Raw genomic sequence first — 12,952 nt, 5'->3', positions numbered from 1 at the left:
CGTATTTAGGTATGGAATTATCAACATTCACTGAAGATTTTAAATGTGGATACTACACTTCCCAGAGAGGCTCTTGATTTCACAGAGGATCAAAATAGCAGTTAAAACTTAGCAAATTTCAAGGAAGAAAAATCTTCACACACATTTCTGTAATATTCTAAACTATTTTTATCTTTACTACCATTTTCACTTCTATAAATTTGTCATAAAATCCTTGTTGCATGGGATTTTATGTCCTTCCATGTCCATTTTACTTTCTTTGTAAGGAGGAGCAAATACACCTGAAGAGTCTGTCTGCTCCAGTTCACTACTAATGGCATGAAATAGTGAAATTAAAACTGAATTAGGATTCCACCAGCAACTTCAGTGATAAGCATTTGAATATCTGGACTCTGTGTGTTTTTTTCCAAGTCATTGTTTCTTCAAGAAACAGATTTTTCTTTGGCCTTACAAGAGCTAGATTTTATCCATTACATCCTTTTTCCTATTTCTCAGCTTTCACTAGCAGTTGTTAAAACAATCTTTATTTAACATGAACTCAAGAGTATTTTCCTGTTCTGGTTACAAAATATTTTTCAGTATATTTTCTTCTAATTTTTGTAATGGTGGCACTGCAACACCTTTATATGTATTAATGGGAAATTTGCTGCTAATCTGCATGTAACTCTTGTGTTTTAAACTGTAATTCTTAATTTTGAAATATGCCTATATATACACACATTCTAACAATACAGACATCAGTAACAAATAAAGAGAAGGTTTAGATTGGATATTAGCAAAAAAATTCATTACTATGAAGGCAGTGAGGCACTGGAATAGGTTGCCAGAGAAGCTGTGGATATCCCATCCCTGGAGGTGTTCAAGGCCAGGCTGGATGGAGCTCAGAGCAACCTGGTAGAAGGTGTTTGGTACCCATGGCAGGGGGGTTGGAACTAGATGAGCTGCAAGGTCCCTTTCAACCCAACCCATCCTGTGATTCTACACAATTTCTACCCTGATCACCAGATGCACACTAATGCATTTCAGAGGAAGGATGACTTTTTCCAGCTCAGTTGTGGCATCTGTAAGTACCATGCACATTATGGGGCAAATCAACGGCCATTTTTCCTAAGTAATAATTGCAGATTTTGACCGTTGTTGGAATAATATATCTCCAATACGGTTGCTTTTCTAAATTTGCTGTTTAGCAGTGGGACTGGCTGCTGGGTTGTTAATGACGAGATTCAGGTTTGATGTTGGCAAAGTTTAATTTCCGGTGCAAAGACGCTGAGACCTTGTGAGACGCCTCTGAAAGGTTGCGATCGTGTTTCGTGTGGCATTTGCCGCTCTGAGCCAGCATGCCACAAGAGAGGGGGTTTCGTGACATTCAACTCCATTGCTTAACATCTCTCCTGAAGGAAAAAAGGCCACCAGCCCCGAAGGCCCGCCACAACGAGGGTACCGGGCAGAAGGCTGTGTGCCAGCGGCACGGCCCTGCCGGGGGTACAGCCCTGCCCGGGAACCAGCGGCACGGCCCTGCCGGGGTACGGCCCTGCCGGGGTACGGCCCTGCCCGGGAACCAGCGGCACGGCCCTGTCGGAGGTTGCCCGCTCCGGGATCGCGCTGGCGGCGGCGCTAGGACCGGGCGGGCAGCGGCGCATGCGCGGGGTGCGGGGCCGCGGGCCGGCGGAGCGCTGCGGGCGGGGCGGAGGGGCCGGGGCAGGCGCGGGGCCGGGCCGGACCTTCCCCCGGACCGGACCTTCCCCCGCGCCCGCCGCAGGGCATGGGCGCCGCGGCTCCGCGCTGCGCTGCCGCGCCCCGGCCCCATGAGTCCTTGCCGGAGCAAGTGAGTGCGGGAGGTGCCCGGGCGGTAAGTGGTAGCTGTCCCCCGGCCGCCCTCCCTCCCCAAGGCAGCGCGTCCATCCTGGTCTGGGAGGGACCCGGCGCTCCCGGGCCGTGCCTCCGTTGCCCTCGGCTCAGCTCCGCTGTGCCTCTGGGGTAGCCCGCAGCTTCTCCTTGCCTGGGGATTTGTTATTTTTATGAGAACAGCTGGCCCATCGCTGTCTCCGGGCGGGGCGGGAGGGGAAGGGAGGCTGCCGAGGGTCTCCGCGGGGCGCGGCCGGTCCGGGGTCGGCGCGGCTCCGCCGCCTCCACCTGCGCGTTGGTTCCTCTACAAGGCGGACTCGCCCATCCCTCTTCCCCTGCAGGGCACCGGCGGCCCGGCCTCGGGAGGGAGGATGTGGTGAGAGGATGGGGCTGTGTCCCGCGGGGGCTCGCCATGGCCAGGGAGGACTCGGTGAAGTGCCTGCGCTGCCTGCTCTACGCCCTCAACCTGCTCTTCTGGGTGAGTGCAGCGGCGCGGGCAGGTGCCGTCCCGGAGGCGCAGGGCGGGCACGGCCGCGGGCTGCCCGCACGGTGCCGGGGGCAGGAGGTACCGCCCTGGTGCCCTTGGCCCCGTGCCAGACAGCTCCCGCAAGGGAGTACTGTTTACTGGGGGGAAAAAAATGCCTTTAGAAACCAGTGGGAAGTAAAATTGAATTAGGGTTACACGTGGGAATTTGTGTACTTGTTATATGTAGAGAGGGGAATATTCACGGGCGGGTTCTTGACTGGGTGAGTTTCAGAGCATCCTGTGACCCAAGATGAACTCCAGTCTCTCTCAGGTATTTGAGTAGTCTGCCCAGAGATTTTTGTGCGTTCAGTGGCCAGATCCTAACTGGCAGGCAAGGGCCCTTTTGTTTTGAGGGTTTCAGTAAAAGCTGTGTTTATAGCAGCAGGGTTTCTCACTCTCAGCACAAGTGGGTGTGATGAACTCTTGTTGCTTAAACTTTCGGAGCTCTGGAGAAACAGCAGGATAGATATTTTCAGAGTCCTGACTCACTTGCAACAAATGAAATCTCTTTCACGTGAATAGATGAGATTTGTGCATGATAAGGGTAAGACAACAAAAGGGATGATGTCCCATGCCTGTTCATAAGGGCTGGCTCCTGAGGTCTGTAGACTTGACTGATGCAGGGATAATACATGGGCTGGGACCAAACCTAGTTTATATCTGTTTTTTTTTTTTTCCACCTGTATTCGGCTCTGGATGGACAGGAAGGACATTGACCTGTTGGAGTGGGTCCTGAGGAGGGCCACCAAGATGTTTAGAAGGGTGGAGCACTCGTCCTGGGAGGAAAGGCAGAGAGGATTGGGATTTTTCAGCCTGGAAGAGAGAAGGCTTTGAGGTTGCCTAATTGTGGCCTTCCAGGGCCTGAAGGGAGTCTACAAGGAAGATGAAGAGGGACTATTTACTAGAGCATGTAGTGACAGGACAAGGGGGGATGGCTTCAAACTGGAAGAGAGTAGGCTTACATTACATATTACAAAGGAAGAAATTCTTTACTGTGATAGTAGTGAGTCACTGGGACAGGTTGCCCAGAGAAATTTTGTCTGGCCATCCCTGGAAGTGTTCAAGCTTTGAGCAACCCACCTGTTCTAGTGAAAGGTGTCCCTGTAAAGCAGGGGGTTTGGAATTGAGATAAAGTTCCACGATTACTGAAAACTAAGTGAAGATCAGAATATGAATGAGAGAGAAAACTCTTCAACATCATTTGGAACAGAATGGTACTTTTTGTGTAATGAAAGTGATCTGAAAATCTGTTGAAAGTATGGAACTTTGTATATTGTATTTAGTAGAGATGAAAAATAAATTATTTCCTTAGTCTGTGTAGGAATAAAATCTTTTAATAGAAGATGAGGAAAACTTTCTGAAGAAAAAAAAGTGTAATTGTTTCTAGCATTATCATGATTTTTGCTGGACTCTGTACAAAATATGAACTCCTGTGTTTTCTTTTAAGATGAAGGTTGCCTGGCCTCAGCTGCCCTGAGTTCAGCTTCGGATTTTTATACATGTGCTATGAGACTTGAGTGTATTCACGTGAACAGTGACATGGTTGAAAATATTATGTCCTGCTGTTTGCTTGTTGGCTGTTTTCATCTGGTTTCCATAATTCCTGCTTTGAGCTGTCCTCAACAGTTCCTACTTGCACCTTAACTTGCTGCTTTGTCCCCTTAAGCTTCCTCTGCTCTTTTCCCTTGCTCTCAGTTCTTGTTGCCTACTGTGTCACAATCAGATTTATTATTCAGGAACAGCTCTTTGTAGTTCAAGTGGACATTTAGGTGGTACCCACATTGCACGTGAGGCTATGCTTTCATGCCGTGTCAGTTACATGTCATGTGGCAATGGGAGGCTTGTTGCTGGAGCTCAGTGCTTCATTATTCAGTCCTGAAATGCTTTCTTTGTGTAGGAAGGCCTGCCCTTCTCTTTGGAGGGGGCTGGTGTGTGGTGCTGCAGTACCTCTCTAGGGAGATCAAGGTCTCACCTAGGAGATTTAAATGTGTCTGGCCACTTCGCTCAAATTTTAAATTTCTTTCCATGTCAGATTGCTCCTTCTCACTTTTCATTGTTTTGTTCACATGTTTCTTTTGTGGACCTCAGGCATGGAGCTGTGCAGCGTCTTTGAGCTTGTCAGGGGAACAGCACTAACTGCATCTATCATGTGGTCCTGTTGTTGGCTTTGTCCCTTTTTAAGTTCTGTCTAGATTTGGTTTAAAGCATTAATTGCTAGAAACAATTTCCCATTCTTTTGATTTTGTTGCCCTTTTAATAACAATGTCCCCCTTACTTAGCAAATGCGATTTTTTTTTCCTTAGTCATAATAGGATAAAAGATCTTTTGAGTCTGTTATGGTATAACAAGTGATGGTAAATAAAATGGCAAGTTCTTAATCTTGTCTCCAAAATACAAAAGTTCTCTTTAATTTATCTTTCTAGCTGTGGCCTGGACACTGGAAAATACACCCAAACAGTTAAGTGAAATCTGTATGGTGCTGAAGCATGTCAAGATGTTATTAATATAATAATAAATAATAAAAATATTAAAAGTAAATAATAAGTAATACATGCTAGCATAGCAGATGACTTGCACCACAGATATTGCAAAGAATTAAAGCTGTTTTCCATAATGTGTATAAAATTACAGGTGTTGGAACTCAAATGAAAAATTGGCCAGTCCATTTAGAGTCCTTGGGATTTTGCAAAGCAGATGAATGCATTGTTTTGGCTGAAACCAAATAAATAAGCAAGAAAACTCTTGAGTCTTCCAGAACTGTGTGTTAAGGAGGAGTACGTGTGGTGGGTGGGTAGTTAAATGTATAGCAGTTACATCAGACTTCTTTGGACAAATGAACATGAACCTCTTTCCACTCCCTATCTGGTTCTGTTCATACGTGTATTTAACAGCTAAATATAAATCTTCTATCAGCTGGTTGTTGTAGTGAAATCTCCCATATCTTTTGCTCTGTCAGAGCTTGACTTTTCTTCTGTTCGTATTAGTGGAAGTTTTGCTGCTGCCATTTCTGAGTGTCATAGCATGACCTACGGTGTACAGTTCTCCTGTGGAAAGTTCCCCTAGCAGCAGGTGCTTATCCACTGGAATGGGCATGGCATTTGTGGTTTTCACTTGCTGTTGCCCGTCCTTCCATCTGCAAAGCTTTAGTTTGCTGGTTGCTTATGTTAGTTCTTACTTGCATAAATACCAACCTAGGTTATGGGCTGGATGTCAGGAAGTTTAGATTAGATTAGATGCAGCCGTGTTCCTCCTGAGAACGGTGGATTCTGTCCCGACGGGTAAAGACAAGAGTGCTGCTGTGATTCCAAGGTCTGTATGGACCTCCTGATTTGCGACATAGACAAGTAATTCTCTCCAAGCTTGATCTTGAAGGGGTTTCTGCTTTCTCGTGCTTTCTTCCTTCCCAAGGGCCATTGTCTCCCAATTACTTCCAGCTTGTTGATAATGTGCCCAGTGGCTGTGTAAATTATCAGTGTTCAGCTGAAAACTGTGAAGATGTGCAAACAGCGTGTGATGGCTTTTTAAAATCATGGTTTGATTACAGGTCCTGGCTGGAATAAGGAGATATTCTCTTCTTGTTTCACTGTGATGGTGTTCAGCAGTAGGTATAACCACACATTGTGCAAAAAGGATTGCTTTCTTCAAGCTGAGAGCACGAAGCTTTTGAAGTCCTGAATAAAACTCTGCAAGAGTCAGTAGTCACTGTCTGGTAAGGTCTGACTGTCAAGCTCTTAGAAGAGAACATCTGAAGTAAGCTGTGAAGTGTGTTCAGTGTGCAGCTGTCCCAGTGTGTGTGACTTCAGCGTTTGGCATTGCCAGCTTGGTGAGGATAGACTAGTGCATATGAAGCTCCTTAAGGTAACAGAACTGGCTAGTCTGATCATGAATACTGCTGAAAAACTGAAGGTGCAGATGGTGGTTGCAAAACACTGCTGTCTGCATTATTTGGTTGTTTTTAGTGCCTATGGAAGCAGAGAAGTGAGAGGTGAGAGAGCTTTTATCAGTCACTCTGATGCTATCCTTGTAGGTTCTCCAGAGTATTAAGTGTACAGCTGTGTGCTCTGTTTGAAAATAAACTTTTTTTACTGGGCTCAGCGGATGAGCTGTGATGTACCTGTGTGTGCATGAGAGGGAGGCAAGCAGAAAGTGTTGTTCATAATACTTTGTCACTTTTGACCTAAAGTCTGCTTAGCTGTAAATAATCCATAAGCAGTCACCTGAAAGCCCAAGGCTCTGTTGTAGTGGTTCATCATTTTTTGTAGTGGACCAGTAAATGTACTGCCTTTAGTGCTCCATTGTGGAAGTGAGTGGATTGGTACTTCAGGAGCTGCAACTTGCAGAAAGCCTTTCTTCTTACAAGATGGACATAAATTTGTTTTCAGTGCTCTAACTGTTGTTGATTAAGTGACTGACGCTGGTGATAGACCTGATCTGGAAGCTTTTTCCATGGTCAATTGAATCATGCATCTGACTGCAAGATGTCTCTTTCATAGAGGGGAAGTTGCAAATTCAGGACTTCCTCAGACTTCTAATTTTTTGACAGTATTTTTTTTGACAGTGTCCTGTACAAGGATATCCTTCAGACTAAACCCTGCAGTTAACATTTGGTTTCATTCTTCTGCAATCCTCATACATACATGACTGGACATCACTTTTTAGTGTAATTTGCAAGACTGAGGGATCCAACTTGATTCTGTGTTCTGTAACACTGCTATTTCCAGTATATTAAATTCTGGACAGCCTAATAAAAGAGAAGACCTCCAAAAATGCATGATTTGGTGTTTTGTGGTCAAGACTTAGTGCTTAGCTAAGCAGCCTATCTTAGTGGTTCTTGAGGGAAGACGTATTCCTACTGATTACTATTTTTCTGTTCTCAGTGACAATACTGGTCTTTGTTATATCTAGATAGTTTGTGTGTCAGGTCTTGGAGAAATTTAGTTTTGAGCTTTGCAAATATATTTTATGCAGCTTATGAGACTGCAGGGTTTTTCCTTCTGGTGGGGCTTTACTGGATTGGCAAGCTTATGACACTGTCCCAGCTCAGTAGCATTCCTGGGTGTAACATGAGTATCTTCATTCATTTTGAGCACTTTGTAACTTGTCCTCACAGAATCCCTCTTTGCCACACTTTGGGATGCTGCCATTGTTCTGTGTTGCTGTGGGGATACTGCAACATGCATATTTCAAACCAGGAGTCCCGTGGAAACGAAGTATATATGGACAGATTCGTGGTAGATGTTTCAGAGATGTTTATTTCTCCAGCCGCATGGCCAGGGCTCAGCTCAGGAACTCTGCAGTCACGGGACCCAAGGGTCCTTGGCGTTATCAGGGAACACCAAACCAACCAATGGGAAATGAGACTGACCAGGGGCAGGGAGACCCCGTGTCTCCTCCCCAGGGCCCCTCTCCCAGGGCTCCATGGCAGGGGAGGGACCCCAACATCTCACCCGTTTTATTTTAATAAAAGGAGAATGAAAACAACTGGATAAACATAACAAGAACAGTTTGAAGACAAAACAAGCCACCCTCCTGAGTCTTTAAATGTCCAGTCAGATTCTGTGGAACATCTTAGGGCTGACAGAAGGGAGACAGAACTCTCCGGGCATGCTCTGTGGGGAAACTGAGGCAGGAGAGGGTTTAACTTCTTCCCTCCCCGTTTTCATCCCCCCCTCGGTACCGGAGAGGAATTGTAGGGAAATGGAATTGTATAGGGAAGCCATGGGGTGAAAAACGGATTAGGAATAAACTGGGGATAGGGTAAACTTAGGAAGGGGTTCATATTGGGTGTAGGGTAAAAGGGGGAAGTAGGCTGTGGGTAGGGAAATTGCTGGGATGGATATTGTTTATAATTCTGTGCATAACGGCTGCCTTTGACGGGAATACCTCCAGGCCCAGTAACATTTGCTGCTTGTAAACCCTTCTTTCCTTGCACTATATCAAATTGTACAACCTCCCCATCTCCTACACTTTGCAGGTAATTTTTAGGGTTATTCCTTTTAATGGCAGTTCTATGGATGAATAGATCTCCCCCTGTATCATCTCGTGTTATAAATCCATATTTGTTTTTTACATTGTACCATTTCATGGTTCCTGTGACTTTCATTGCTATAACTCCTCCTATCACGTGCTTGCGTGTTCGTCGTGGGTGCTGGTCCCGCGTGGCCGCCGCCTCGCCGACTCCGACATCTCGGCTGGGCCCCCGCATTGCGGCTGCTCCTCGCTTTCCGAGCGGCGCTGCTCCGGCGCGTGTCTGGGCTCTGCGCGGCCCCGCGTTGCCATCGCCGCTGGCTCCGTGCCCTGTGAGCGGTTCTGCTCCGCAAACTCCACGCTGCTTTGGGTGCGGCCCCGTTCCGGCTCGGCGCTGCGCGGCTTCTCGTGTCGCTGTGGGAACCGCTGCTTCTCCCTCTGCAGGGCTCTCCGAGCCGTGTGCTCAGAGCGGGCTGCCACGCCGATGCCGGTTCCTGGCTGCTCGTGGCCCACGGCACCCGCGGCGCCTGCGGCATCGCTCCCTCACTCGCGGCCGCGTGGCCGGGAACCCCGAGACAGGGATGGGGTCCGCGATAAGGGGCGCGCTCCTGAGGGGGCCGGGTGCATCCAGCACAGGCACCTCCGCCGGCACGGCTGCAGTCATGTGCTCCCGGGATGGCGGCCGTGTGGCCTCGGCCATGGGATAAGTATGATCATCTGCTTTAGGGGTAATGGGACCGTACAAATACTCCTCAAGAACTTCCCTGATTATAAGGTATGCACGGAAAGCTTCTCTTTGATCCCACTTTATCCCATATCTCGTCCCAGAAACACCCCTCACAAGATACAGGAGGTTTGATATCAAAAAGTAAATCTCGAGAAATATAGGAGAACCTTTTGAAAAGCCAGATGAAGAAATGTTCTAGATCTCCCGGTTGCATTACTTTTTTGTTTTGTTGTTCAAGGATTCCTTTTACTTCTAGATACATTTTTTTCTGTGGCTCAGAGAGCCCCATTTCCCACGATTCTTCCATAGTCCAGAGAGAATATCCAAACCAAGATGAGAAGAGAGAGGTCTAGAGTGGTTATTTTACTCACGAATCTTCTTCAGGGATCGGTGTCTTGCCCGCATTCCTCCACCAGTTGTTGCTGTGGGGATACTGCAGCATGCATATTTCAAACCAGGAGTCCCGTGGAAACGAAGTATATATGGACAGATTCATGGTAGATGTTTCAGAGGTCTTTATTTCTCCAGCCACATGGCCAGGGCTCAGCTCAGGAACTCTGCAGTCACGGGACCCGAGGGTCCTTGGCCACCCTGGGGACCACAAACCAACCAATGGGAAATGAGACTGACCACGGGCAGGGAAACCCCGTGTCTCCCCACCAGGGCCCATCTCCCAGGCTCCATGGCAGGGGAGGAGACCCCAACAGTTCTGTATTTTGCTGTGGTCATTTTCCCAGTTAAACCACCTTTGCAAGCATTTCTACTAGGCAGACCTTCAGTCACAGAACGTTGTCAGCCTGTAATAATGGCACAGGCATAACACAGGAGATACCGGAGTGCAAGTATCCCCTGTGGGTTGTGCTAGAACAGGAACCAGCAAATGGTGCTGAATACAGGGAAAATTCAGCCTCCTGGCTGCTTGCAATTGTAGGGGATTAAGCAAAGCAATAGTTTTGAGACATACAAGGCTGTTCTACTTTCTTTTGCTGCTTAGCCATGTAAGTTCTTTAAAAAAGTTGTTAATAGTCGAAATAGATTAACTAGATAGTGATAGTAAATGCAACTAAAAGCAACACAGTAGTTTTATTAATTTTCTCAATTTTTTTAAAGAAAAGCAAAGTATAACTTGGAAGGAAGGGTGCAGGAAAAAGTCTGTGTAGACTTTGTCTTGAGAAAACTACCAAAATATTTTTTTTTTCTTCTGGTGAGCATGTGAGGCAGGAGCAGCTGCGGTGCTGTTGCTTGTAATTGAGGATGACTGTACTATAGTGCTGCGGACAAATCAAGGTTGTAAGTTGCAGTTGACTGTGTCACAGGTGGTAAGGATCTCTTAACTGATGATTAATAGTGTCAGTGGATGTTTGAGCCAAGACAGCGATGTTGCCACTTTTCTTTCACCTTGCGAGCTTTTTTTGCCTAGGGATATGCTGTTTCTGTTGAGCAATGTTTAAGATTTCCTTCAACAGTACCATCTAATTTCACTTGTGCAGTTGCAGCCAATAAACACTTCTGGCAGGTAATGGAAATTGTTTGCAGCTATCTCGAGCTTGTGTTTGTGAGCAAAGTTAGAAAAAAAATCACGTAAAAGGAAAGTGGAGCAAATTTCCAGTTAGTTTTCCATCTGAGTGCTTTGCACGCTTACATCTAGTTTTGCCTATGTGTACTACTTGAGAATTCAGAGCAAGTGAATATGAGCGTTGTGCTAGGAAGTAACTAAGGATGGTTGGAAACAGTGGTATTTTATTTCCTGTTTTCTCCAACTTCAAATGCATGTGTTGAATCTTGTAATTTTTTTTGCTTTATTTTTCAAGTCTGTTGTGACGTGAGAAAGAAATCAGTCTATCCTGCCTTCTGTGAAACCATATTCTGCACAGAGGTTGTTTCTGCTGTGTTTTGACTTCCACTCTTGTTGGTGGGATTTGTAGATACTTGGAATGAAAAGTTTGGGTCAATGTTTTAAGTTTAAATGGCAAATAATATCCACTGAAATGAACACTGCCTGGCCAGGTACCTGTAGCACTGTAAATTTTTCTAGGCTAATATACTCTGATTTTAGAGACTGCACTTTAGAAATGCGTAATTAAAACCTGATTTTCTTAGCATTCTTTGTATAAAGAAAATAACTGTGGCTTCTGTGGGAATATGCTGTCTTTTTAAAGGAATGCATTCAGTAGAGGAAGCTATAGGAGGAGTTTTAAAAGACCAGAAGTACTTTTAATTCTGGTATTTGAGAAATCTTTTACTTTTTGGTGTCTTTAGTCTGTATTATTTATACAACATTGTTACATTACCAGACTATGTCCTAACAAAGTAGAGTTCAGCCCTAAATCAACTTTGTCTACCTCTATATAACCTTTTATCCCAAGTATCTTTGTAGGTGATATGTTTCACCCTGAGTGGCATGTCAGCTATGGATTGCTGGATGAGTTTCTGGAAAACTGTCCTGAAAAACAGTGGTTGGATGTGGTAATGGAAAGGAAAAAAACCAAACCCAAGATCCCACCCCAGTGTTACAAATTGCATTAATATGCTTTTTAATTGGCATTCAGGAATAAGTGAACCACAGACATTTTTTGGGTAATACTCACAATTAACTTGTGGAACTTGTTGCATCAACCTCAATGAATCACAAACCTGTGCTGATAAGATTTGAGCCCATAGCTCAAGGGGAAGGAAATCTTCGAAACTATGTGCTTATACTGGTAAACCACAATCTGCAGCAAACTGGAAAGGTCCATCTGGCTTGTAGGTACTTCTACATTTTTTTCTTCCTTTAAATTCACATCTCCTTTTGTAGAAGGTAGCTATCCAATTATTCGTGAATCTCCAATGCCCTGTACCCCGTACGCTTCTGTACCCTGAAGCTTCTCTATCATCTTGAATCTGTGGTAGACTCTAGACAAGGCTCCTAGGAATAACAATTTTTAAAATATCTTGTAGCTATTTCACAAGGTATAGGGGACAGTTTAATTTTGTGCATTTTTATAGGAATATGTGATGTAAATAAAAATGCAGGTTCATTTTGATCATCTTTGTGTGCTCATGGGTATTCATGTGTAAAACAGGAAAGTTAGGTGACAAACCCACGAACAGCTAACATGTAGTCCTGTGGATCATAGGAAATACATGCTCTTTTCTTTGTGTTGCTCTTTCAGTTAAATAAATATATATATATATATATATATATGGTGAATTTAAAACTAATTTGCCTGTATCTCTGAGATTGACTACTGTCCATGAATAAAAGCAAACTCTTAGAGAAACAAAATTAAGAGTGTATTGTGTATATGTGAAGGCATATCATCTTGATGGTGATGTGTGGATTGTGATATGGATTGGGATGCTTGAGCTGGGATGCTTGAGCTGTGATCATTGCTCTGGATTACCTGCGATGAGCAGCACATGCCTGCACTTCTGCAGAGCAAAAGACATCTTGACAGTGAGATGGTTACTTTTGAGGGAAAAGTGGCACAAGTCATGTCCTGACAAGAAGTGCAGTGCTTGAGTAGTCATAGAGAGGGTGGTTAAAGAAATGCATGGACTTCCTCATCCCTCTTTGCTTTTAATGTACCCTTGTGCTACACAGGCCAGAGGCTGATGTGGGTCTGACACAGTAGAACTGTACCTCAGCATTGTTTGCGTGGTTGGGCTCTTGCTGTACTTTCTCTGGGTGCCTTGAACAGCCCACCTACTGGAAAACTTGCTCGTGTTCCCTGGGAGGGTGACCTCTCAGCAGCCTGTCAATGCTCCAGCAGTTGCCTTATTGCAAAGTGTGCGAGTTCCAGCCCGTGCCAAATGTGGAGCAGGTTGCTAACTCACTGTTGCAGCTGTGCAAGCAAACCCAGATTGAAAGTGCAAATATGAACGTGCTTCAGCTGTTTACTGAG

At 45.4% G+C, this 12,952-nt stretch overlaps 1 protein-coding gene across 6 annotated transcripts in view; it reads left to right on the top strand.

Moving 5' to 3' along the window:
• The first annotated feature begins 1,402 nt into the window (after window positions 1-1,402).
• The window catches only part of TSPAN12 (tetraspanin 12), a 46,074-nt gene continuing 34,524 nt past the window's right edge, over window positions 1,403-12,952 (top strand). The window contains exons 1-2 of one of the 6 annotated variants that reach the window (XM_082280409.1): window positions 1,403-1,523; window positions 2,187-2,323. In XM_082280409.1, the coding sequence (XP_082136535.1) occupies window positions 2,258-2,323 (66 nt within the window). In that variant the 5' untranslated portion in view covers window positions 1,403-1,523; window positions 2,187-2,257. Of the gene's footprint in view, window positions 1,540-1,670; window positions 1,850-2,186; window positions 2,324-4,803; window positions 4,829-5,658; window positions 5,681-12,952 lie in introns of those variants that run through there. The other 5 variants (XM_082280411.1, XM_082280410.1, XM_082280408.1 and 2 more) reach the window with 5 other exon arrangements.

The sequence above is a fragment of the Coloeus monedula genome, assembly GCF_965178545.1.
Source record: "Coloeus monedula genome assembly, chromosome: 4".
In the NCBI taxonomy this organism is placed as follows: domain Eukaryota; kingdom Metazoa; phylum Chordata; class Aves; order Passeriformes; family Corvidae; genus Coloeus; species Coloeus monedula.
Note: the sequence above shows the minus strand (reverse complement) of the source record. Positions and strands in the feature narration are given on the sequence as shown.